The sequence below is a fragment of the Erinaceus europaeus genome, chromosome 16, assembly GCF_950295315.1.
Source record: "Erinaceus europaeus chromosome 16, mEriEur2.1, whole genome shotgun sequence".
Lineage (NCBI taxonomy): Eukaryota > Metazoa > Chordata > Mammalia > Eulipotyphla > Erinaceidae > Erinaceus > Erinaceus europaeus.
Window position 1 is genome coordinate 56,526,941 of NC_080177.1, and position 26,179 is coordinate 56,553,119.

At 42.1% G+C, this 26,179-nt stretch overlaps 1 protein-coding gene across 1 annotated transcript in view; it reads left to right on the plus strand.

Moving 5' to 3' along the window:
- RYR3 (ryanodine receptor 3) overlaps positions 1-26,179 on the plus strand; it is a 691,732-nt gene that overhangs the window by 520,040 nt on the left and 145,513 nt on the right. Inside the window, exons 43-48 of the mRNA XM_060175180.1 lie at positions 1,767-1,902; positions 11,006-11,186; positions 13,605-13,713; positions 15,438-15,558; positions 20,937-21,106; positions 25,479-25,699. Coding sequence (XP_060031163.1) covers positions 1,767-1,902; positions 11,006-11,186; positions 13,605-13,713; positions 15,438-15,558; positions 20,937-21,106; positions 25,479-25,699 — 938 coding nt within the window. The remainder of the gene's footprint in view (positions 1-1,766; positions 1,903-11,005; positions 11,187-13,604; positions 13,714-15,437; positions 15,559-20,936; positions 21,107-25,478; positions 25,700-26,179) is intronic.

A 26,179-nucleotide genomic window follows, 5' to 3' on the forward strand; every position in this document is an offset into this window, starting at 1 on the left:
AGTGCAAGCACTGAGCCCCAGCAATAACCCTGGAGGCAAAAACACAAACAACAATTACTAGAGCTGCTAAGTGGTGTCCAAGGGGCTGAGAAAAGGGAAGATAAGGGACTCAGGATTCTGTGGAGGAGCTAAGTTTTACTGCTCCTTCTCAAGGGGCTCTGATAGTCTGACATATTTCCGCAGACTATGCAGATGAATTCCAGGAAATTGTCCACCTGAGGTGCCTAAGAGAAAAGATGAAAGCAGTGGTGCATGCAGCAACTACTCCCTGACCACTGCAGAAATCAGGTCTCCAGAGCCAGCAAGATAGCTTCTCTGCTTTGTCATATATATGACCCAGGTTCTAACCTGGCCCCCATCCCACCAGAGAAAGTGTCCATGCTGTGGTGTCTTTCCCTTTTTTCTGTCTCTCTACTTCTGAAATAAGAATTGGCTAGGAGTTGTGAAGGCACAACAAGAAGAAAGTAAGTCTTTCAAGAGCAAACAAGTTCATGTACACACACATGCAAAGATACAGACACATATCTGTAGCTAGTGAGATGCCCTGTACATGTAATTTTGGAAACTCTGCCTAATTCCTGTCTCCAGTGCAGTTTTTCTTAACATCTTAATGGCAAATAAAATCATACCTCCCAGTAGATTTAGTTTCTTAACTGGGTTTAGGAAGAAAAGAGTGTGATGGCTAGTGTCACACAGTTTTGACCACAGTTCATTTTTCTTGCAAAATGATAAGAGACTCTGACATCAGCAAATACCTGATGAGCTTAACAAACACATTATATACGTACTGTGTGCTAAACCCTGAGGACTGAAAATTTAAAGATATACCATTAATGACTTAGAAGATCTGGTAGTGCAGCGAATTCTCTTCTTCTCCCTCTGTATAAAATAGTGAAGATTAAATTAGTACAATTTCATTTCAAAGGAAAGTCTGTTCTCCAGAGATGTATTTTGCCGACGTTAAAAAAAAATAGGCAGAGTCTAAATATTCTGCAAGAGAACAGAAATGAGATACTTATTTATCTGGTTATGAGATGTTATTTATCTGGTTACCTGGAAGAAAAGTGGACACTGGCAATCCTAGTCCTTAGCAGATATGATCTCTTTCCTAGTCACTCAGTCTTAACATCTTAACTTTTGACTTGGGAAAATTGTTCAAGCAGAATTAGAGTAGGGACCCCCTGTCATAAGGGCTCAACCAGTGATTACCATAACCAAATGAACATGGCCAGTCTAGGTTCACCCTGACTTCCCCAGGTGCACCACAGTTAGACCTATTTTTATATGTTTCTTGCATGTGCTTCTAGACCTCCTTTTCCCGGTTTCTTTATGGCTGTGATAGTCAGCCTTGCTGGTTACCTGGAAACAAGAATAATTCGGAGAAGGCTTGCAAATAGCTCAACTAAATAGTGCACCTGCTTTGCCAAGCACATAACCCAGGTTTGAGCTTGTGCCCCATTGCTCTAGTGGTATAATGTCTTTCTCTGTGTTTCTCTGTCTCTCTTTTTTAGCTGACAAAGTCAGCCTGGAGTGGTAAAGTCTTGCAGCAACAACAGCAGCAAAAATATAATTTGGATGCTCTGGTTTAAGCCTACTGAATGATTAACTCTTAAAATCTTGCTGTCTCCCTGGCTACTAGGAAAACTAAAACCCTAAATACAGTTACCAGAATTTTCACAAGCCATGTGGATATTTTTCTTGGAAAAAAAATAATAATAGATTGCGTGGGTGCTTCTTTATAAAAGTAATATTTTTCTTTTTGGTAGGTGGTGACTTACTTGGCAGGTTGTGGCCTACAGAGCTGTGCCATGCTTCTGGCCAAAGGATACCCTGATGTCGGCTGGAACCCCATTGAAGGGGAGCGTTACCTCTCCTTCCTGAGGTTTGCCGTCTTCGTCAACAGTGAGTCCCACCTTCTCCCTGCCTTTCAGAGCTAACTTGACAAAATTATGAACACATACCAGTAAAAGGAAATCCTTTGCCTTGATTATTACCCACAGATCTGACTCTACAGGTAGATGGCAGTCAGCTGAAAAACCCAGGGAGAATACAGCTAGACCAGGATAGACAATAGAGTCCGGTGGGCAGAGTTCTCAGCTCTTGATCTAGACCCATGAGGAAGTTCATTGGCTGGCTCTGGGCTTGTCACCTCTCCGTGCCTCATTAAAATCCATGAAGAGTCTTCTTAATATCATCATCTCATTTGTTGTAAAGCCTTCAATCTTAGACTAATGGATGGATGGATGGGTGGGTAAGTGAATCGATAGATGGATTGGATTGATGGATGGATTGGATGGATAGATGGATGGAAGGATGGATGGATGGATGGATGGATGGATGGATGGATGGATGGATGGATGACCAACAAATAAAAACAAAAATAACTGAGGAGCTATAAAAGGTATAAAACCCCAGGCATGGTACTATAGCAATACTAAATAATGTTCTTCTCTTTAAATGTCACCTCCCATTTGTAGTGAATTCCAAATATACAAAAATCCAATTTCATTGCAGTGAATATTGTGTAAAGCAGGTAAACTGCTTTCTGGAAAATACACTTTGCCTCCAAAGATAATGTACAGTGCTAAGTCACTTGTTTACTAAGAACCTTACCCAACTTGCAGTTTCAAGGTTCAAGGCTGAAAAATCCAACTAAATGGTTAAGTGATTACAGCTAACACTCAAGCATTTCAATTGCCCTAAGTATAAAAGCATTTTTTTCAAAATACACACGTGAAATGACCACTCTATCCCTGTGCACTTTGCTTGTTGGCTGTATTCACCCTCAGCCTACCTGTATACTTCTTTATACTATGATACATCATACTCTTAACATCTGTGTGAGTTTCATTGTCATGTTTTGTTCCCTTTTCTGACTGAGCCCCAGAGCTTGAGGTACCGTGTGTTTTGCTCCCAGCCAGACTTGTAAGCATCTTCTGCTTCTCTGTGTACATTCTTCACTGCCCCTCTGGCTGTTCATCGCCAGTATTGCTGAACTTCATTTTCTTCCTTGGAGAAGAAAATGGTTTCACATGGTCTTTTCGTACTCTGTTCCATTTGCCTCAAAATTATTTCTCATCCAGACATAACAGCTACTGTGGTAATAAGGATAATTTTTTAAAAGCCTACTGTAGGCTTCATAAGACTCATCAAATTGTGTAAGTAGACTGGCTAACACAAGCCAGACCAAGGTATGTGGAATTGACTTGCACACTCACATCCTGATGAGGTCAGAAAATGCTTCTTGGAGGAAGGTGCTATTAGAGATGAGTTTTGAAGAGTCAAATATCCAGCTGCAGAAGAGGTCATCTAGTTGGAGAGTAACATCAACAGTGTCCTAAAGTCTAAAGTCCTATGCTTAAGGATACACAGTGACTTGACATCCAGTGGAGATATATCTGGATTACAGTAGTACAAAGGTAAATTTTAAAAGGTCGATAGGAGCATGGGCAATTACTGGGCAATTGAACTGCCTATCTTTGCATGTGGAAGGCTCTGGATTTGATTCTGAATTCACTTGGGAGCACCATGGGCAGCAGCAAGGAATTCCATGGATGGTGGAGCTGTGCTTTGTTATCTTTCCCTACTCACTTCCCTTCCTTCTGTCTCTGTTTCTCAAAAAATACAAAACAAAAATTGATCCAGCAAGCAACTCAGCAGTATCTCACATGTACAGGATCCTGGACTCATTCTCTGGTACTATGTGGCAGATGTGGCTTATGGGTGATCAAAGCGGAGGGTGACTAGTGTTGGTGGGTATAGGGATAATGGATTGTGGGTAGTGGTATGTGATGATGAAGGTAGTCATAGTGTGTGATGATGGTGACTGGAGGATATGGTTGAGTGGTGGATGGCCATACAGGGTTTTAGGGTGATTGGTGGGCAGTAGTTAGTGGTGATGGAGGTGGCGACAGTGGGTAGTGAGGGTGGCAAATACAGCTAACACTTAATGAGTATTTACTAAAGCACTTTTTGTATATATTAACTTATACAACACTGAGACAAGCAGTGATAGTTACCTTCCTCATGTTGTAGATTAAGACCCTGATGCCCAGAGGGTTTAAATACCTTACCTAGAATCATATAACTAGCAGGGTGTAAAATAAGATATTTACCAGCTCTAGTAGTCAAGACTCACTCAAACCATTATACCTTGCAGCATCATGTTCCTAATGAGCAAGGAGAAAGCTTGAAAGCTCCTTGGAGCTTGTCAAAACTCATGGTATATTCTTCAACTATTATCTGTTGCTAATGGTTCAAAAGAAGACACTTAAAATCTAAACCAACATGTTTTCCTATAAGTAAATAATAGAATTGGAAAAGTCTTCCCTACATTATTCTAAGAAATTAAAACATTATTTCTCTTAATGTTCCTACTAAATCTTCTTAAATAAGATATGTCCGTCAAACTTTTTATTTTTTATTTTTTATTTAAGAAAGGATTAATTAACAAAACCATAGGGTAGGAGGGGTACAACTCCACATAATTCCCACTACCTGATCTCCATATCCTATCCCCTCCCCTGATAGCTTTTCCATTCTCTATCCCTCTGGGAGCATGGACCCTGGGTCATTGTGGGTTGCAGAAGGTAGAAGGTCTGGCTTCTGTAATTGCTTCCCTGCTGAACCTGGGCGTTGACTGGTCAGTCCATACTCCCAGCCTGCCTCTCTCTTTCCCTAGTAGGGTGGGTCTCTGGGGAAGCTGAGCTCCAGGACACATTGGTGGGGTCTTCAGTCCAGGGAAGCCTGGCTGGCATCCTGATGGCATCTGGAACCTGGTGACTGAAAAGAGAGTTAACATACAAAGCCAAACAAATTGTTGAGCAATCATGGACCCAAAGCTTGGAATAGTGGAGAGGAAGTGTTAGGGGGGTACTCACTGCAAACTCTAGTGTACTTCTGCTTTCAGGTATATATTTTGCAGTAGTTTATGGATATGTGTGAACATATGCTCTCTCTCACAGAAACTGGTGTATATCTAGGTTTTGGGACTTTGTTAGAAAGTGAACCACCTGAGATGGAATTAGAGTATACTATGAAAGGAAAGGTCTCACCCGAGTAATGTAGCTGAAGGGTTGTCATTCCGCATGTGAAGTCTCTGGATACAGTCTGAAGTAAAGCATGTTGAGGTGGCAATCGTTGTGTTGGTTAGGTTGTGATAGGCAGATGCAATATTATTTGATATGGATTGGGAGAGGCATACAGGAAAGTGGGCCCTATCCAATGGTTCCAGGACTGGGGGAAATAGAGGCTCTATAGTGGAGATGTGAGGTTCCTGCTGTCTTAGGGTTCCAAAAGACAATGGATAGTTAATGTTACTATCACATTATTTGGTAATTGGTTTAACTTTGAAAAGTCCTTTTGTTATGGTTTGCTGTACAGTACCCAGTATCTTGTATATAGCTGTGCTATTGGTTGCTTCTGATCTACTTGGTCTAGGCGTTTGAGAGAGTCTGCATATCAATTACACAGCCTATATATTTAAAAGATTCAGTTTGTGTTTTGAAAAACTTCAAGACATACAATTAATTTTCCCCCTCTCGTATTAATTAACTAGTGATTTATATGACTACATTTTACTAGGGTGCTGTCTTTGTTGATCTCACAGCAGCCTATGACACAGTTTGGCACCGTGGTCTCCTAGTCAAGATCTCAAGATGCCTGCCTCCATGGGTGGCCAACACTATATCGTTTCTTCTCCAAAACAGAAGATTCCAGGTGCATCTGGGTGACAAGTCTAACAGATGGAGACGTGTCTCAAGTGGCCTCCCCCAGGACTCTGTTCTGGCTCCTACACTATTTAATATTTACATCAATGACCTCCCAGAAACTTCTTCAAGGAAGTTCATCTACGCCAATGACATCTGCTGTGCAACTCAGGCATCAAAGTTCGACATCCTCGAGGAAACACTCACAAAAGACATGTCTCTGATATCTGATTACTGTAAAAAATGGCGACTAATCCCTAGCACCGCAAAAACGGTATCATCTGTTTTCCATCTACACCATGCCTCGCTCGGCCTCGCGTGAGCTTAATGTGCAGCTTGACGATACGAGAATCCGGCATGAAGCCCAGCCAGTCTATCTTGGCATTACTCTCGATCACACTCTGTCATTTCACGAACATCTCATAAAAACTGCAGCAAAGGTGGGCGCGAGGAATCACATCATTGCAAGACTGGCCAGCTCCTCATGGGGCGCGAGCGCTTCCACACTACGATCATCATCTCTGGCATTATGCTATTCCACTGCAGAATACTGTGCCCCAGTATGGTTCCGTAGCCCCCATATCCACTTGGTCGATTCCAAATTATATTCCTCCATGAGGATAATTTCTGGAACCATCCGTTCCACCCCGGTTCCATGGCTGCCAGTTCTTAGCAACATCGCCCCGCCAGATATTCGTCGGGATGCGGCATCATCTAAGTTCATTTCCCACGTCTACGCTCGACAGGACCTGCCAATATATGCGGATATCTTTGCCCACCCTGTCCAACGCTTGACATCTCGTCACCCAATCTGGTCCCCTACGCCTACACTGAACTTCTTTGTTCCAGTCTCTTGGAAACAGAGTCGGCAGTCAGCTGAGGTAAAGAACAAACACCTCATCACAGACCCCTGCAAGCGTCAACCCGGCTTTGACCTAGCACGTTATGATTGGGCCCTCCTCAATCGCTATTGAACAGGCCATGGCCGGTGCGCCGCTATGTTCCATCACTGGGGAGCCAGAGACGACCCGAACTGCCCCTGCAGCTACAGACAGATTATGACCCACTAGTCAACAACTGCCACCTCTCCAGATTCAAAGGAGGTCTCGAAACTTTACATCAGGCTCAACCTGACGCTGTTGACTGGCTACGGAAGAAGGGCAAACGCTAGAAGAAGAAGACTAGGAGTGTACATAAATACCATTCCCACCACCAAAAGACTGTGACCCATCCCTCCCACCTACTCCCACCCCCCACTGGCCCAGGAAGCTGCATGTTTACCCCTCACCACAGGGTTTTTACTTTGGTGCCCTACTTATGGTAGAAGAGTGAGGAAAATGGGATGAAAGAGACCGCGCATGCAGTATGATTTGGGAAGGCACAACGCAGATGGTAAAACACAGTGCCAATGATCCCTAGTTAAGCGCACTTCCCATTCTACCTTCTCTCATTCCAGCCTGAAGTGTCTCCTGAGGACACTACAGTACTGTTCATGACAATCTTAAATTTTTAAATAAATGTTTACTGATGACTTATTTTTAGAAAGTTTGCTAATTCTACCTACACATTTTATTTTATTTTATTTGTTATAGTGATTTGATAACAATCTACAAGATTGTGGGATAAGAGGAGTATAATCCCATGCAATTCCCACTACCAGCATTTTATACCCCATCCTTTCCATTGGAAGATTCCCTATTTGTTATCCCAATGGAAACATGGACCCATGATCATTATAGGGTACAGAAGATGGAAGGTCTGGCTTCTCTAATTGCTTCAACACTGGACATCGGCATTAGCAGGTCAATTCATACTCCCAGCCTGTTTCTTTCTTTTCCTAGTGGGCCTAGGGAGGTGGGATTCCAGGACATCTTGATAAGGTTGTCTGCCCAGGGAAGTCAGGTTGGCATGATGGTACCATCTGCAACTTACACATTTTAATCCTTATCATCTCATCTTTGGAATGAATTTCAGTGAAGAATGGTTATTACATGTGTTCTGACATGAATATGTGAACAGAAATTAACCAGTTAATTTGTTTAACCGCTGTACTTACTATACTTGTGAAAACTAAAATACAATCTTGAACTTTTGCCCCTAACCCTAACCTAGTTTATTGAGCTGTGGTTAGCATACAATGAAAGATTTATGTTCGCCCACTCAAGGACACATCAGTATTCTCTCCCTGCACTACTCAGTTAAACTATGTATTCCTCTAAGAAGTCTGCCAACACTGACTTACTTTTCCAGGTATTAAGAGTCTACTCATGTAATATGCCTGTTAAATGGTAGATTCTTTATGTATTTATTTGGGACAGAGACAGAAAAGTTGAGAGGAAAGGGAGAAGTAGAGGAAGAGAGAGAATGAGAGATAAGCTGCAACACCATTTCACTGTTCAAGAAACTTCTCCCTCCCCCTGTAAGTGGGGACTGGGGGCTTATGCCTAGACCCTAGATCCTAGATCCTAGATTCTTGAGCATACAGGGTTAAATAATCCAGATTTAAGGTCCAGTACTTATTAAATATACAGTCTAGTGAGAAAAAATCAACACAGACTCAGACAATTCGTTAATTACACTCGTACTGAGTGCTTAGGGGAATAATACGAATTGTGTGATAGGAACGGATCTTCTGGGAAATTTATGTTTAATTTGGTCCTGCAGGATAAAGTAGAATTGCCTAGATCAAGGGTCTGTCAAAGGCATGAGAAGAGAGCCATCTAGGAAAACAGGGACGCTGGGTGAAATACAAAGAGTAACAAAAGCTATGGTGTTAGTATAAACTCATTGTATCCCCACTGCCACTCCTATAGTGAAAATGCCTGCTTCAGAGGACAGTAGAGAGCATCATTCCCATCACAATTAAAAGAAGGTAGTAATGAGAAGACAGTGTAGAGCGGCTTGAAGAGAAGCACTAAGATAGCCACCCTGTCAGTAAGCTGATTCAATTTATTCTGAAGCTCAGGAGAAAATATTGTAAGGCTTGGATGAAATCACTTTACAAGACAGCTCCCCTCAGTAGATGTGACTGGCTTGTGAAGTCTAGCCTGTGAAGATACAGGTAAATAGGATGAGGTCTCTCTCTCTCTCTCTCTCTCTCTCTCTCCTAATCATGTCATCATTTCCACCTTGTGTACCCATGGGGAAGTCTTTCCTTGGTTTCCTCCGTAATTAGCAACATGCATTGCACTTTAATGCTTTCTTGTTTCAGGGTGCCCTTGCATTCCCCCACACAAATCCACTATTGAGTGATTAAGGGACCAGCTTCCTGGTCAGTTTCATATGTTCATGTAGTTCATTTAGATCTGAAGAGTCAAGGCAGAAGACAGGTTTGGTGAGTGGATTCCTGTAGTAAAGTCAGTTTGAACTCATAGTCTGGTTTTTCAAATTTTGTTGTACATTGTTATTTATGTCCCATCAAACTCCTTGATGCTAGCTGCTCACTATGGGAAAAGCTGAGTTGAATTCAGCATGCTGATAAAGACTGGGGGGTGGGGTGGTAGTACACCCGATTTAGCATACATAATACAGAGCGCAAGGACCCATGTAAAGACCCAGGTTCAAGCCCCTAACTCCCTACTTGCAGGGGGGACATGTTATCACAAGCGGTGAAGTAGGTCTGCAGGTATCTTTCAGGTTTCAAATTGGTAACCTGACTGAATACATTAATACATTTATAATAATGACTTTTTCTTTGGAATATTAAATCACCTATAATCTTAGACTAGGGATACCAGAAGCAACTGATTGTTGTAATTATAATTAAAGGACTTAGGTGTGGTGTGGCTGGGAGTGGGTTTAAATAACCAAAGCTTTATTATGGTGGTACAGTAGTATGGGACATAATATTTTAGGTATGGCAAAATAAGCAGTTACTGGCAGATGTAAGGATAAACTAGGCCCACGAGTTAGTTACCAAAAGTTCAGCCCCACAAGGTAAGTAGTTATGGGCACAGGTATAGGTTAGTCATTATGGCTGTAGAAGAGTCTTTACTGGTTAGCTCAGTGTGTTCAGTTCCTTCGGTCAGGAGCAACATGCGCATCCTGGGAAGCTGAGATGGGAATCCAGGTGAGCAGAAGAAGCCAGTGCCAAGAGGGCCAGACTTCCGGCTGTCTGTGCTTAAGTCAGTTTGATCTAACTACAGTTCCGTGTAGGTTTGTCTAAGTTCATACTATGCACCCTAGGCTGATGTCAGCTCTAGTCAGTTAAGTTCCGCAGTCCATGCTATGTCACAATGACTAGTCTTGTCAATAGATAAGATATAGCTATTTACAAATAGCTTTAAATGACATAAATCATGGTGAGGTCTTTCTCCCTCTTTATCTCCCTCTCTTCTCTCAATTTCTTTCTGTTCCATCCAATAAAATGCGGGAAAAAATAGCTGCCAGGAGCAGTGGATTCATAGTGTTGACACCAAGCTCCAGTGATAACCCTGGAGGAAAAAAAAAAAAAAACTGTGCTTAATCCACAAGTGTTTCCCTCATGGGAAAGGAGGTTACTTAATGACTCTCCAGGACAAAGTGATGGCTATATCCTTACAATTGCAAGTGTTTCAAAAATATCCTCTTTTGGCAAATAACTAGTGTTGACGAATAATAAAGACCTGAAAATCATAAAAAAAAAAAAAAAAGAGGTGAGTCATTAGAAGTAATTTAGGAGACTGATGCACAGACAGAGAAAGAATGAAACTCCTTTCAAGGGAAAAACACAGAAAAAATGTTTTAAGAATCATTAATAGAGAGCTGGGAAGATAACATACTGGTTAAGCAAAAGGCTTTCATGCCTGAGGCTCTGAGGTACCAATCCCCAGCACCACTGTAAACCAGAACTGAGCAGTGCTCTGGTCTCTCTGTGTCTGTCTCACCTCTCTCTCCCTCTCCCTTGTCCCCTTCCCTCTCCATTGCCTCCCTCTCTCTACCCCTCCCCTTCCCTCTTCCCTCCTCTCTCACATTAAAAATAAATAAATAAAATACTTTAAAATTTTTCTAGAGCTTAATTTTAGTGTGTTATTTCTTCTATTCTGAAAAGGTCAATATAGTATAATCATCTGAACAGCACAATATCCTACACAGAATAGTTAGGTTCTTTTCTGTAATGATTAGTCTTAAAACTGCGAATCAACATATCTTAACCTGATTGACCAAAGCCCACCTCCCGCCCGCCCCGTCAGTATTTACCTCCTAATCTTAAGAGTGTGCAACAAGTACACAACTGTTTTCTCATTCTCAGCAAGTAACAATAGCTTCTGGAACTATCTTTTCCGATGGCTAGAAAATAATGCCTCCTTCTTTTGTAGGTGAAAGTGTAGAAGAAAATGCCAGTGTGGTGGTCAAGCTGCTTATCAGACGTCCAGAGTGCTTCGGTCCAGCCCTGCGGGGGGAAGGAGGGAATGGCCTGCTGGCAGCCATGCAAGGTGCTATTAAGATCTCTGAGAATCCAGCCCTTGACCTCCCCTCACAGGGATACAAGAGAGAAGTGTAAGTCAATGAATTTGCCTTCTAGTATGGGTATGTTGGTGGACTGACTCACTTATATTGTCAGCATATGGGTAATAAGGGGAATGTCAGTAACTGACCCCAACAGAGAAATAAAAACTCCTTTACAGGGAGTCAGGCAGTAGCGCAATATGTTAAGCACAGGTGGCGCAAAGCACAAGGACCAGAGTAAGGATCCCAGTTCGAGCCTACAGCTCCCCACCTGCAGGGAAGTCGCTTCACAAGTAGTGAAGCAGGTCTGCAGGTGTCTATCTTTCTATTCCCCTCTCTGTCTTCACTCCTCTCTCCATTCTCTCTGTCCTATCCAACAATGATGACATCAATAACAACAACAATAACTACAACAACAATAAAAACAACAAGGGCAACAAAAGGGAATAAATAAATAAATATTTTTAAAAATTCCTTTACAGTCACAATTACAACATTTTACATTAGGGGGCCAAGCAGTGGCACACATAGCTGAATGCACACATTACAGTGCACAAGGAGTTGAGTTCAAGTCACTAGCTGCCACTTGGAGAGCCGAAGCATCATGAGCAATGCAAGTGCTATAAGTGTCTCTCTGTATCTTCCTCTCTGTCTTCCTCTTCCCTCTCCATTTCTCTCCCCATATCAGGAATAAAGAAAATACTTTTGTAAAAAAATAATTGAACTCTTTAGTCAAGCATATTGCTTTGATTCTCCCAGTAAAGCCAAATAATTAGTGTCACTATCACCCCCTTTCACTTCTCCTCCACTCGGACCAATTGTTAGTACCAGAAATCAATAAACTTTGTTTGGTGTTTGTTTACCTTCTGCACCTCCCTTACCTCATCACCATAGGAGACTGTAGGCTTTTTATAGCTTCCTATAAGGTGAAAAGGCCAAAGCACAGTCATTGCACTGCAGCCCACTCACTTGTACTCCCAGGGCAGAGGACCCCACCAATGTGCCCTGGAGCCCCAGGAAAGGCTGGGAGTATGGACAGACCTGTCAATGCCCATGTTCATCAGGGAAGCAGTTACAGAAGCCAGACCTTCCTCCTTCTGCACCCCATAATGATCCTGGGTCCATACTCCCAGAGGGATAAAAAATAGGAAAGCTGTCAAGGGAGGGGATGGGATAAGGAGTTTTGGTGGTTCAGGATTGTAGAATTGTGCCCCTCATATCCTATGGTCTTGTCAGTGTTTCCATTTTATAAATAAAATTTTTAAAAAAAACATTGTGTCTCATCACTTTGAAGAGGTAGTAAGCTGATAAAATAGCTCATGTAGATAGTGTGTTGCATTGACACACATGCAAGCCCAGCTCCAGTCACGCTGGAGGAAGCTTTGGTGCTGCAGTGTTTTTTCACTTGCTCTCTTTCTCTGTCTAGGAAAAAGTCAGTCCAGAGCATGTCGGCTATGACAAAAATAGAAAGTAATAGGTGTCAGGCAGTGAAGTCCCTGGTTAAGTGCACATACTACACTGTTCAAGGACCTGGGTTCAAGCCCATGGTCCCCACCTGTAGGGGGAAAGCTTCACAAGTGGAGAAGTAGACATACAAGTGCAGGTGTTTCTCTATCTCTTTCCCTCTCTCTCTCCCCCCTCTCAATGTCTCTCTGTTGCTATACAATAATAAATAAATAAATAAAATTTTTAAAGGAGTAGTCATTGTTTGCTTTTCTAAAAGTGTGATAACTAATCAGAAAAATAGTTGACTATTCCTTAAGAAGAGAACAGCATGTTTTTAAAACCACAGCATTAATAATCTTAATAGTTAATGGCGGGATATGGTGGGTAGGTGATCTGGTTGCCTTGTGAGTTTCTCTCCATCAGGCCACTTCCCTGTCTTTCATCACAGCCTCTAAATTAGTCTTCAGAATCGAGAAAAGAAGTAACACTCCAGCCAATTGGCTCTTGTGATCATTTGTTCCAGTAGAACTAGAAAGAACCAAACATAAGCTGCCCTGACTGCCTCGTGTGATATCAAACAAACAAACAAACAAAAAAATGACCTAGGATCCTAAAGCTTACTGGCAGGGAAAGTAGACTCAGCCCTCCTGACACTCTGCCCTCTGTGCTTCTCACACTTGCTAGGAAGGACGGGGGGGGGGGGGGTAATTGGCAAAAGGTATGATGTGTTACTACTGTGTGTGCGTGCGTGAATGTGTAAGTGTGTGCATGTGTGTGTGGTCTGGGAGAGCAGCTTGGATCAATACTTGCACCTCAGAGCTCATGGGTCTCTAGAAATGTCATGGACAAATATGTGAGTTCTGTGTGAACTCAATAAGGAAACGCACTTTGGTGATTTCTGGAGGGTGAGAAAGTGGCCAAGATAAAGACTGATTAACTTTGGATGCTGTGTGTGTGCATGCATATGTGTAACATACCTGCCAGGCTTCCTCACACTTCCCTGTACTGGTTCTCTCTCAACAGCAAAGATAACGGTGAAGAAGAGGAGGAGATAGTTCACATGGGCAATGCCATCATGTCATTCTATTCTGCTCTCATCGATCTGCTGGGCCGCTGTGCTCCTGAAATGCACGTAAGTGATTGACTCACCAGACAGCAATTTCAGGTGCATTATAAACAATGTATAAACATTATACATTTTCTGGCTGTTCTATCCATCCCGTCTCTGGCTCTTTCTCTCCCTCTCTCTCTCTCTCTCTCTCTCTCTCTCTCTCTCTCTGTGTGTGTGTGTGTGTGTGTGTGTGTGTGTGTGTATGTGTGCGTTGTTCCTTTTTATATCAAAAGCCTCTCCTTGGGTCCTTGTTATATCAAAAGTAGTTTCCTTCTCCAAGGCCTGGTTCTGCCACTTCCTAAGTAGTCCTGTGTCATTTATCTGGTACATTTATTGTGCCACATGCCCTTTCCATATCCTGTTTGTTTGTTTTTATTTTCAAGAGTGAGATCAGAGTACTGCTCAGCTCTGGCATATGGAAATCCCTAAGATAAATCTTGGGGCCTCAGGCAAGAAAATTTGCTGCATGACTGCCTTAAGAGCTCCTCAGCCTTTATATTCTGTTTCTAACTTCCTGAAATTATGTTGCATCTGTCTTGATGGGACCAACTGGGTTCTTCACTGCAGCAGAAGTGTAGAATACTATGTAAGTGGAAGACCCTCTTTTTTTTTTTTTTTTATGACCACAGTGTCAGGCCCTAGGAAAGTAGCCTCATCTGTGTTTCATGTGTGGCTGTTTCCCAGAGAGTATGCTTCACAGAGGTGCCCCAAGAGATGGTTTTGTTATCATGGGTTTTTTTTTTTTCTGAGGCTTCAAATTTTGACCACCACCACCACCTACAACAACAACAGATGTGCTGTTCTTCCCATTTTTTTTTTTTATCTCTGTTGGGGTTGAAAGTGGCCTTACTTAATAAGGCCTGTATCACAAGTAAGAAAAGGAAATAGTTATGTCTTATATGGGAAAAGAAAAGAGAGCCTTTTAAAGTTTAAAAAAAAAAGTGGTTATTTTTCAAGGTGCTGTTTGACTTGCTCTTGGGTGACTGTGTGGCCTGCCTGCCTGTCTCTGTCTCTCTTCAGAGTGCCCACCACTGCTACTGCTTATTCCAAAAGTATGTTGTCTAATGTAGCGTGTTGATATTACTAATGATACCTGCTATTGATAAGCTTGTCTATTTGTTCACTGCCATGTTCACAGTAGATGTGTTATATTTTCAAAGCTTATAAAGTAAAAGACCCCTTAAAGCAAAGACTTTCACACTATTTCCACCAGAAACATATTTTGACCATAGCAAAACATAATTTATATTGCATCCTAACATGCATATAATCCAAAGACAACGTACCCTTTCTATAAATGATAACAGGATAATATTTTTATTTTATGCTAATCTATCTCATGCTTTGTAATGCTAAAACTCACTCATTTGTGACTATAGCACAGTAGTTGATCATGACCTTAGTTTTAGCTCATTTCTGGTTTACAAAAGTACCAAGAATTAAACCTGGAGCCTCAGAGCCTCAGTCATGAAAGTCTTGTCCATAACCACAGTTCTACCTCTCTGCCCTTCTGATCTTTCTTGTGGTATGTCAAAATTTCATCTAATAGATTAACAGTCTGACTATTTGCAAATCCTCCTTCAAGTCTCTAGAGAATAGAGAAGCTACTACATTCTGAAGGATTAGAAGGATTGTAAAAAAGAAGGATTGTAGAAAGAAGAAAGTCTAGGTCTTGATAGGGGAGGAGGATCAGAATCTTTAATTTAGGAAGTTCATTTGTCTTCCTCTTTGACCTTGCATTGCAGCTAATTCAAACAGGAAAGGGGGAAGCCATCAGAATCAGGTCAATCCTGCGCTCTTTGGTTCCCACAGAGGACTTGGTTGGGATCATCAGCATCCCTCTGAAGCTACCCTCCCTGAACAAAGGTAAGAGGATCAGCTCCTGGGGGCCACTAGCTACTCAGACCAGGTCTCTGTCCTCTAGTGCTGCATATCTTTCAGGCCCTTCCATGCTGAGGAAGCTGCAGAGGGGAGTGCCACCAGGGCTATTACTGCTGGGGCTCAGTGACTCCACAATGAATCCACCACTCTCTGAGGCCACTTTTTCTTTTCTTCATTTTTTTCTATCATCCTTCCTTCCTTCCTTCCCTTTGTTCTCTCTCTCTCCCTCTCTCTCTCTCTCTCTCTCTCTCCCTCCCCCTCTCCCTCCCTCCCTCTCCCTCTCCCTCTCTTTCCCTCTCCCTCTCTCTCTTGTTAGGGCAGAGAAATTGAGAGGGGAAAGGGAAGATAGAGAGGGAAAGCAAAAGAGAGGCGCCTATAGCACTGCTTCACCCAGTCATGAAGATTCTTTCCTGAAAGTGGGGACTGGGGACTTGAATCCAGGTCCTTGCCTGTGGTAATGTGTATGCTCAACTGAGTGCACTACCACAAGGCCCCAGGTGTATCTTACTCTTCTCCCAAGTGATGTGTTCTGTCCTCCCAGCCCCACCCACTCCTCTCTTCCCTCTGCAACCCTTTGTCAGACTCCATGACCCCACATCCCATAGATAACCATCAGAGTTCTCCCACTAGATGGAGGCTGATAGAGTGGGACCAATGATAGCTCTCACAGAAAACATCCTTCTCCTTTGCCAATGTTCTGCAAGTTGTTCAGCTGGTTGGGGAAATCAATGGATTTCCTGACAGAGGCTCTCTCATGGTCAAGGGTTACATAAGATGTTCCCCAGCACTACTTGTTACATAGGGTATCAGTCAAGGCTGTCCTTACAAAGAATTACAAAGATAATTCTCTTCTCCCAAAGCCCTGCTACCCAGGTTCTTTCTTCCTGGCATATGAAGGAATCAGAAAGATGGTCAAACTGTCTTATAATGTTTCCCAAACTGGGTTCCTACAGTACATTTTTGCAGGAGGTATACATCTTAACAAGAGGTTTGTAATCAGATGCATTTGGGAAATGCTGTAGAATGCTCCATTTCCCTGTCTTTACTGAGATGACAGTGGCCCCAATACCATACGGCCTAGGTGTGTAGTAGGCTACACTGTCTAGACTTGCATAATTACACTCTGATAGCCACACAATGAAGTTGCCTACACATTTCTCAGAAAAGTAAACAATACGTGACTGTACTGTGAAATGTTCACCATAATAAGATTAGCACATCCTTCACCTCACATAATTACCAGTTTCATCATTGTTAGAGTGAAAACAGTTAAGTTCTAGTTTCATAGTAATTTTCAGTTGTAAAATGGAAGATCTTGACCACAGGATACCAATTTTCAATTATAAGATAAAAGGCTTTCCAGGGGATCTGTGTATATAGCATGATAGAAATAGTTACCAACACTATGTCACCTTACAATTGAAAATATAATAATGTATCTTGGAGATACATAAAATGAATCACATTGAAATTTTATAGTAGCCTATTAGGTCTATGAAGTGTGATGTCTATATCTTTTCCCAGAGTTGGCAAGTTCTCAGTCACTATATCTTATTTTTTTTTCCAAGAGCTCCCATTTATAGTTTCATTCACAATTCACAGTCTACACACATACATTATGGAATGTTATTATCCTTTTAAATAAACTTTCTTCTACTTTGTCCCTCTGTTCTTCCTGGACTCCAGTAAAATGTACATTATTTTTTGTGTTGGGGACCCCATAATCTCTATAAACTTTCTTTATACCTTTTTTTTTATTCCACTTCCTGGGCAACTTGAAATGATCTTTGAACTCACATTGTTCTTGTTCACTGTACTAGTGAATCTTTCTGATGTATTCTTCCACTCAGCATATCTTTATTATTTTCAAAATTTACTTTATTTTTATAAGAGACCGATGGGGGGAGAGAGAGAAAGCACAGAGTACTACTCAGCTCAGGCTTATGGTAGTGCTGGGGAGTGAACCTGTGACCTCAGAGCCTCAGGCATGAAAGTCTTTTTGCACAGCTGTTATGCTATCTCCCGCAGCCCTCAGTCACTGTATTCAACTCCCAAATTTGTGAGTGACCATACATGTTTGAGTATGTTTACCATCTTTGTTGAATTTCTTGTTTTGTCTTGTATTGTTTTTTTTCTTTTTTTTTTTTTTTTAGTATTTTATTTATCAATGAGAGGGATAGGAAGAGAGAGAGAGAGGGAGGGGGAGGGAGAGGGACGGAGGGGGGAGGAGGTAAAAGAGAGAGAGAGAGACAGAGAGAACACCAAACATCACTCTGGTACATGTGCTTCCAGGGATCGAACTCGGGACGTCATGCTTGAGAGTCTAATGCTTCATCCACTGCACCATCTCCTGGACCACTATTGTTTTTTTTCTTTTGTTGAGTCATTTATCTGTGTTCTCTTATAGTTCTGCAAATATTTTTAGAATAAGTGTGTTTAATTATTTGGCAAGAAAGCCATGTTTCTCTATTTATCTGGTATTACTTATAGAGTACCCATTCATTGGGGAAACTGACGATCCTTCCTAGCCGACTGAATCCACATGGATCCCAGTCACTTTCAAAGCCAGCAACAAGCAGCTCCTGACAGCTTTCAACCTGACCTGTTGACTGGCTACGGAAGAAGGGCAAACGCTAGAAGAAGAAACTTATAGACACTTAACAGTATTCATTTTGTGGTATCATGTTTCCCTCATTCTTTTTCATCACTGTATTTGTGTAGGTACAGCGTATTTGATGAAGCAGTCACCACTTTCAGACCTTATGCACTGACCATGGTAAAGAAAGTGTGTCACCTGAAGGTGGGAGCACATTAGTATATGCTGTGACCCCCCTCCCCCCAGTTCTAGTGGTGTAGAACACTGAGTGCAAGGAAGTGCAGGTGTTTCTGCTATTGGAGGAATGAGGTCCTAATCTTTCTCTTTCCTCGACATTACTGTGGGTCTCGAAGTAAGATTAAGCCAAAGCAGTTCCTTCATGCAGTGCCCGGAAAGGCTGAGGAATATTTTCCACCTCTCTCTCCCATGCCCAGATCTAGAAAGCTTTCCAGCTTCAAAGTTTTCTCTTAGCATTAAGCTGTGGTAGCAGGGGGTGGTGCAGCGAGCATGAAACTGTCCTTCATTGCCATTTTTTATGTAGTCTCAGATTGTGTGTGTGTGTGTGTGTGTGTGTGTGTGTGTGTGTGTGTGTGTGTGTGTGTGTGTAGGCTTTTTAAGTGGCCCTCTGAGCTCTCCCAAAACTGTTGTGTTCATGGGCAGCTATGTGATTATTCACTCTGTGGAAGGAGCCTCCTACTTGCCATTCTCAGTGGCATCTCTCTCATATATAGTCATAATAATTCCATGAAGCACATCACTGTGAATCCTCTACCAAAAGAAAAGATATGATTAGAAAATAAATATCAAACTCATTGTTTTCCAGACCTTCGAGCACAAAAAAATATACTTCTTAACATCTCACAAAAGGGGGCCAGGCAGTGGCACACCTGGTTAAGTGCATACTCTACAGTGCCCAAGGACCAGTGTTCAAGCCCCTGTTCCCACCTACAGGGGAAAAGTTTCATGAGTGCTGAAACAGGGCTGCAGGTGTCTCTCTGTCTCTTGCCCTGTCTCTAGCCTCCTCCCCTACCAATTTCTCTTTGTCTCTATAAATTAATTAATTAAAAAATATATATCACAGGAAAAAAAATTTAGTGTGTCAGATTCATTTGCTTCTGCTGTTTAAAGGCAGCTCCCCCTGGTGTTCAGAAGAAGAGATATAGGCAGTTTCCAGGCCAGGGTCCTCACTGCTATCCCAGACCCCCTACCTACCTACACCTGTGGGTTGAATGAGGCTCTGGGCTGGATGCCACCAAATGTTTGTGGTTTCAGGATGCCTGATGAAGTGCCCTAAAAGCTGGCTGTATTTTTAAAATATTCCCAGTCTATGTGTGGAGAGTCCTTAAGCAAATAAAAATGGAATCCCCTTATGATCTAGCAGTACCACTTTTAGGCATTTATCCAGTGGGCACTCAAACACTACTTCAAAGGGGTATGCACACCCCTATGTTCAAAACTACATTATTCACAATGGTCAAAGAGTGGGAGTAGCCTAAATGCCCATCAACAGATGACTGGCCAAAGAAGTTATGGGATATATATTCCATGGAATACTACTCTGCAATAAAAAAAAATGATATTGTGTCCTTTGGGACAAAGTGGATGGAACTGGTGGTGACTATGCTTGCTTAGCAAAATCAGTAAGGAGATGAAACACAACTACCAGATGATTGCATTCATATGTAGAACCTAAAGACTAGATACACATGAACTTGAAAAAAGAACAAAAAGGGGAGGAAGAGGAGAAAGAAAAAAAGAAGAGGGGGAAGTAAGCAAACTGTTTCTAAGACTGATGAGAACTGTGGTGATTATCTTTGGGATGCGAGAGAGTGCGGACACAAAACTCGGGTGGTGGGTATGGTGTAGAACTAGACACTATCCTTACTATCTTGTTACATACTATCAATCACAAATAGAAAACTGAAAAAAAATCTCTGTCTATAACTTGACTCTCTAAATACAGTCCTTCCTAGTTTGGAGATGTTAACAAAATAATCAGAGGAAGTTTGTTTTTCATTGTATCCTTTAAAATAGTCTTTATTCCCCAAGTCAAACAATTTTAACTTAATCATAACAGCCTTCAGTTCATCATTGAAGCTCTTGATTAAGATAACACTAGAAATCGTGGGTGACATGATCTAAATTTCACCTTAGATCAGACAGTACTTTAGTGACTTGAGGAGGGGTGTAAATTAGTGCAGAAAACCTTGGTGCCTTACCAGTATCCTCCATGCTTCAACAGCTGACACTAAAGAGGTACCATTCACTCTTTGTCACAAGAAAAAAGGAAGCCAGTCCCAAGCCCAGGAATTTCCCCGCACCTGTGGTGTAAATACTCTCACTATGGTTAATTTCAAGCTATTAGTGTGATGTCACTGAGCATAGAGTAGAAAAAAGCTAAGGCACATGAAATTCCATTGTCTTGTACCCCCAACACACAAATACAGTGGATGTAAATAAACTCAAGATTACCCTTGGTAGTAAATGATGGCTTTTAGGTATTTTACTTTTTTAATGTTATCTACTTAGATATATGCTTTAATGTTTAACTATGGTCACAGCTAATAACTGGGTCACCACATTCTTCAAATACTATCAGCTCTTGTACACCAGTATAGTCTGGCTCCGGGACAATGTCCTATAATTCCTGTTGTGCTATTGCTTCTTGCTTCTTAGGAGAATAAGTCATTGACAGGCAAATTCTATGTTGCCTGGTGAGACTGTGGGGAGTGAAAAAGGAAGATGACACTGTCTCTGTGCCTTTCAGATGGGTCAGTCAGTGAGCCAGACATGGCTGCCAACTTCTGTCCTGACCACAAGGCTCCCATGGTGCTCTTCTTGGATCGTGTTTATGGCATCAAGGATCAAACTTTTCTGCTTCATTTGCTAGAGGTTGGATTTCTACCTGATTTAAGAGCCTCTGCCTCTCTAGATACAGTAAGTTATGAAATAAGAATAATTATTTTTTTCCTACCATTATGAATTAGTAACATTGGATTGAGATGAATTTTTCTCTATCTAGTCATCAGTTGCATAGTAGTAATCTCTCTCAATAAGTAAGAAGATAAAGGTGCCCAAGACATAGATTTTAATCTATTATTCTAGAGACTTTGATGTACTTAAACTTGATCCTCGAATATTCCATGCAGTTTCCTCTATGAAATGTTTCTCATCCATGGCATCATTTGTTGTGGGGGACCTATCCCATATATTGTAGGATTTCAGCAACATCCCTAGTCTCTACCCACCAGACATAAATTGTCCCTAAAACTGACTCTGGAGATAACTAAAGGAATGTTTCTAAACAGAGTCAGGTCTTCTTGATCGTTAAGTTTCTCAAGGGCTCCACCTGGTGTCCAACAAAGACACAATCTGAGCTCTGGAATGGGTGTTGAACTAACCGTAACTGCTGGACTGGACTGTATTTGAGTGGGTCCTTCAGATATAGGATTATCCAGAAATAGAGACCAAGGTGATCCCCAGTCAGAGTGGGAACTCCACATTATGTGGCGCAAGGATAGGAAGTGTTTTACCCATGAAGGCACTACAAGAATTTGTGATCCTTTTGAATAATCAAAACAATGCTTTCATGGCTATTTTTGTTTTGAGCTTTTCTATAATTCCTTGACTAAAAAAATATGTATTTATTTTGCAGCCTGATCTAATGCTCCCAAAAGACTTGTTTTCCTTTTTCTTTTTTCTTTTTTCCTTTTAATCAGAGGGAGGAAAGGAGAAAGGGAGGGAGGCAGGGAATGAAAGACACCACAGTACTATTTTTAAAGCTTCCCTTAGGCATGATGCTCCCATGTGGTGACTGGGGGCCTCGAAGTCAGGTCTTCTCACATAGTCAAGTGTGCTCTCTGCTGTGAGCGCCATCTCCTAGCCCTGAAAAAAAAAAAAATCATGGCTTCTGGGGGTGGCACCCCTGATTAAGCACACATAGTACTATGCAGAAAGACCTGAGCAAGGCCCCAGGTTCAAGCCCGGATCCCCACCTGCAGCAGGATGCTTCATAAGCAGTGAAGCAGGTCTGCAGCTGCCCAGCTTGATCTCTTCCTCTCTATCCCCACTCTCAATTTCTCTCTGTTCTATTGAATTAAATGGAAAAAAAAATTTTAAAAAGATGACTTCCAGGAGCACTGAATTCATAGTACCAGCAGGGCACTCTAGTGATAACCCTGGAGGAAAAAATTAATTATAGTTTCTCCCTATGGTTCCTAATCAAATCCTTCAGTCTTTTTATAAATGAAATAAACAACAAATGTTATTCTAGCACTCAGGATTTGGTATTCAAATCACATACTTGTCTAAGCACCATTTACAACAAAAATAATTTTTCTGTTCATTTCTTTAGCTTACACAGTTTCATTCTTTCTCTTAAAAGTATGTCCTTCCTCATTCTAACAACTCTATTAAAGTAACAAATATAAAAGATAAACTTTTTTTTCCCAACATGACTCCTTAAAGCTATAGAAAAAAAACTAAACTTGATTATTCCTAGGAGCAACCAGATATGTGTACCATTCAGAGAAAGCAGTTTATAAAGTCATACATAGAAAATTTTGTTATGAGGTGAGCTGGGAGGTGGCACAGTGGATAAGGTGCTGGACTCTCAGACATGGGGTCCCAGTTCAGTCCCTAGCATTGCATGAGTCAGAGTGATGTTCTGATTTTCTCTCTCCACCTCTCTAATGAGTTAACCTTCTTTTAAGACATGTTATTAGATACAATGACTATAAGAATAACAGAAAATAATGGTGATATTTTATTTATATGGACCTTAAGATTTTTTCATTTCTTTTCTTCCTTTTTTATTAGTGATTTAATAATGATTGACATGACTGTATGATAGGAGGGGTACAACTCCATACAATTCCCACCACCAGAGTTACGGATTCCATCCTCTCCTTTGGAAGGTTCCCTATTCTTTATCCCTCTGGGAGTATGGAACAAAGACCATTATGGGGTGCAGAAGGTCTGTAATTGCTTCTCCACTGGATATAGAGATTGACTAATTTCTTTATTTTCCTAAGATAGTAGTTAAGCACACTTTATCTTCAGCTTTCCTAAATGTACCTGGCTTGAACCCAGCCTGTCTAAATAAACAAGAGAAAGTGTAGTCTGAATTACAGCAGAGATTAAGGGAAGCCTTGGGTTACCTTTTCTTGTACTGTTTTCTTTTATTTATTTATTTATTTATTTATTTATTCATTTATTCCCTTCTGTTGCCCTTGTTTTATTGTTGTAGTTATTATTGCTGTCGTTATTGATGTTGTTGTTGTTAGATAGGACAGAGAGAAATGGAGAGAGGAGGGGAAGACAGAGGGGGAGAGAAAGATAGACACCTACAGACCTGCTTCACTGTTTGAGAAGTGACTTCCCTGTAGGTGGGGAGCCGGGGGCTTGAACCAGGATCCTTACTCTGATCCTTGCACTTTGCGCCACGTGCTACGCTTAACCCACCATGCTACCGCCCAACTCCCTCTTGCACTGTTTTCTTCATGCAAAGTAAGGTTCCCCTTAAAGAGGCTTACCTTCACATTACTTATCAGATCATGAATTGTTTCTGCTGCTCACAAAATAATTGATGAGAATCAGAGCTACATTTTTTCTTTCCTTTTTTGTTTTTTCATCACCAGGACTTCACCACACAAGATTGACTTTTTGAGATAGAAAAAGAAAGGCAGAGAGACAGAGAGACCCACAGACAAAAACTAAAGCATCCCCCAGTGTCATAGTAGAATTCCACTTTTTTCCTGTAACATTATCACAAAGCTGGTGAGTATAAATCCTTGTTTGACCTGTAAGCATTTAGTAATCTTAGTCACGAGACAAGTTGTGAGTCTCCATAGAGAGCAAAGCACTAACACTAGAATGACGTTATGGTAGGTGTCAGCTGAATTGGGGCAAACTTCAAGGATATGGGGTCTTCTTCTTCTAGCGTTTGCCCTTCTTCCGTAGCTAGTCAACAGCGTCAGGTTGAACCTGATGTAAAGTTTCAAGACCTCCTTTGAATCTGGAGAGGTGGCAGTTGTTGACTATGTGGGTCATAGTCTGTCTGTAGCCGCAGGGGCAGTTCGGGTCATCTCTGGCTCCCCAGCGATGGAACATAGCGGCGCACCGGCCATGGCCTGTTCGATAGCGATTGAGGAGGGCCCAATCATAACGTGCTAGGTCAAAGCCGGGTTGAAGCTTGCAGGGGTCTGTGATGAGGTGTTTGTTCTTTACCTCAGCTGACTGCCAACTCTGTTTCCAAGAGACTGGAACAGAGAAGTTCAGTGTAGGCGTAGGGGACCAGATTGGGTGACGAGATGTCAAGCGTTGGACAGGGTGGGCAAAGATATCCGCGTATATTGGCAGGTCCTGTCGAGCGTAGACGTGGGAAATGAACTTAGATGATGCCGCATCCCGACGAATATCTGGCAGGGCGATGTTGCTAAGAACTGGCAGCCATGGGACCGGGGTGGAACGGATGGTTCCAGAAATTATCCCCATGGAGGAATATAATTTGGAATTGACCAAGTGGACATGGGGGCTACGGAACCATACTGGGGCACAGTATTCTGCAGTGGAATAGCATAATGCCAGAGATGATGATCGTAGTGTGGAAGCGCTCGCGCCCCATGAGGAGCTGGCTAGTCTTGCAATGATGTTAGATTGGTCAGCAAGTGATTTTAAGAAGGATTTAGAGTTCTCTGAGGGAGGAACAAGTTTTGGGGGGGGGATCAGAACCAGCCAGCCTTTGGTTTTCTGTTTTATCTTTGATCTGATTTTTCATGCCAATTAAAATACAGAAGAGAAGGCTAACTAGATAGCTCACCTGACATGACCCAGGTTCAAGCCTCCTCCCCACTGTACTGGAAGAGCCTTTGATGCTCCTTTTCTCTTTCTGTCTGAAAAAGATCAGCTCAGAGTAGCAAGACCCTAGCAATGATAAGAAAAGCAAAAATAAATAAAGTAAACAAGTAAGCACAACATACAGAATTTGAGCCCATTGTCTAGTCTCTGCCACATAAGGGGAAGCTTCAGTGCTGTGGGATCTGTCTCTTGTTCTGTCTCTTTGTATCTCTTCTCTGTCTCATTATCTGAAAAAGTCAGCCCAGTGAAGCAGGGCCCCAGGGATAGCCACAAGTTGGAGAACAAGAGAGAAAGAAAAAAATAGAGAGTTAATGTAGACCATAGGAAATTGTTCACTTCCTTCTGTGTGGCGTCAAACAGATACATGGAAGTTGCCTGGAAGCCCAGTCCTAGGGTACACTTTGCTATCTTGACTGGGAAATTTGATTGATGTCTTGACACCAATTCCCAGGTTTCGCTGAGCATCACAGAGGCTGCGCTGGCACTGAATCGATACCTGTGTTCTGCTGTGCTCCCACTCCTCACGAGATGTGCCCCCCTTTTTGCTGGGACAGAGCACTACACCTCTCTGATAGATTCCACACTGCAGACAATCTACAGGCTTTTCAAGGGGCGTTCCCTCACCAAAGCACAGCGGGACACCATAGAAGAATGTCTGCTTGCCATCTGCAAGTAAGTACCCCTGCTGGGCCTTTCACTTATAGGTCTTCAACCCGGTGAAGCTTCCAGGCCTTCACTGCACACTTGCACCTCTTAAAATGTGAGGGAACCCCTAATTTGCTACAAGCTCTTTCTGATCACCTCTCCTTTAAGTTTCATCTCTTGCTGTGGGGAAGTGGAGCTTGGGCAGGACTCAGGCTCTAGGCCTCAGACTTTAATAGGATGATGTTTTAATTCCTAGAAGAATCAGAATTTTTCCCCTCCCTCAGTTGGCGTGGACTTATGCACAGAGGCCAGACCCTGATTCTGAATTGAAGCAAAACACTCCTATGGCTGATAAGGCCAGCAGCAAAGATAAGAAGGAATCTCTAGTCTCAGAGGGGGATTAAGGGCAATAGTTTTCACCCCCTGAAGATGGGCATCAGTCAACCACTGTCAGAGAGCAAGTTCACCCCAACAGTCGAAACTCCTCAGAGATCTATTAGTACATCA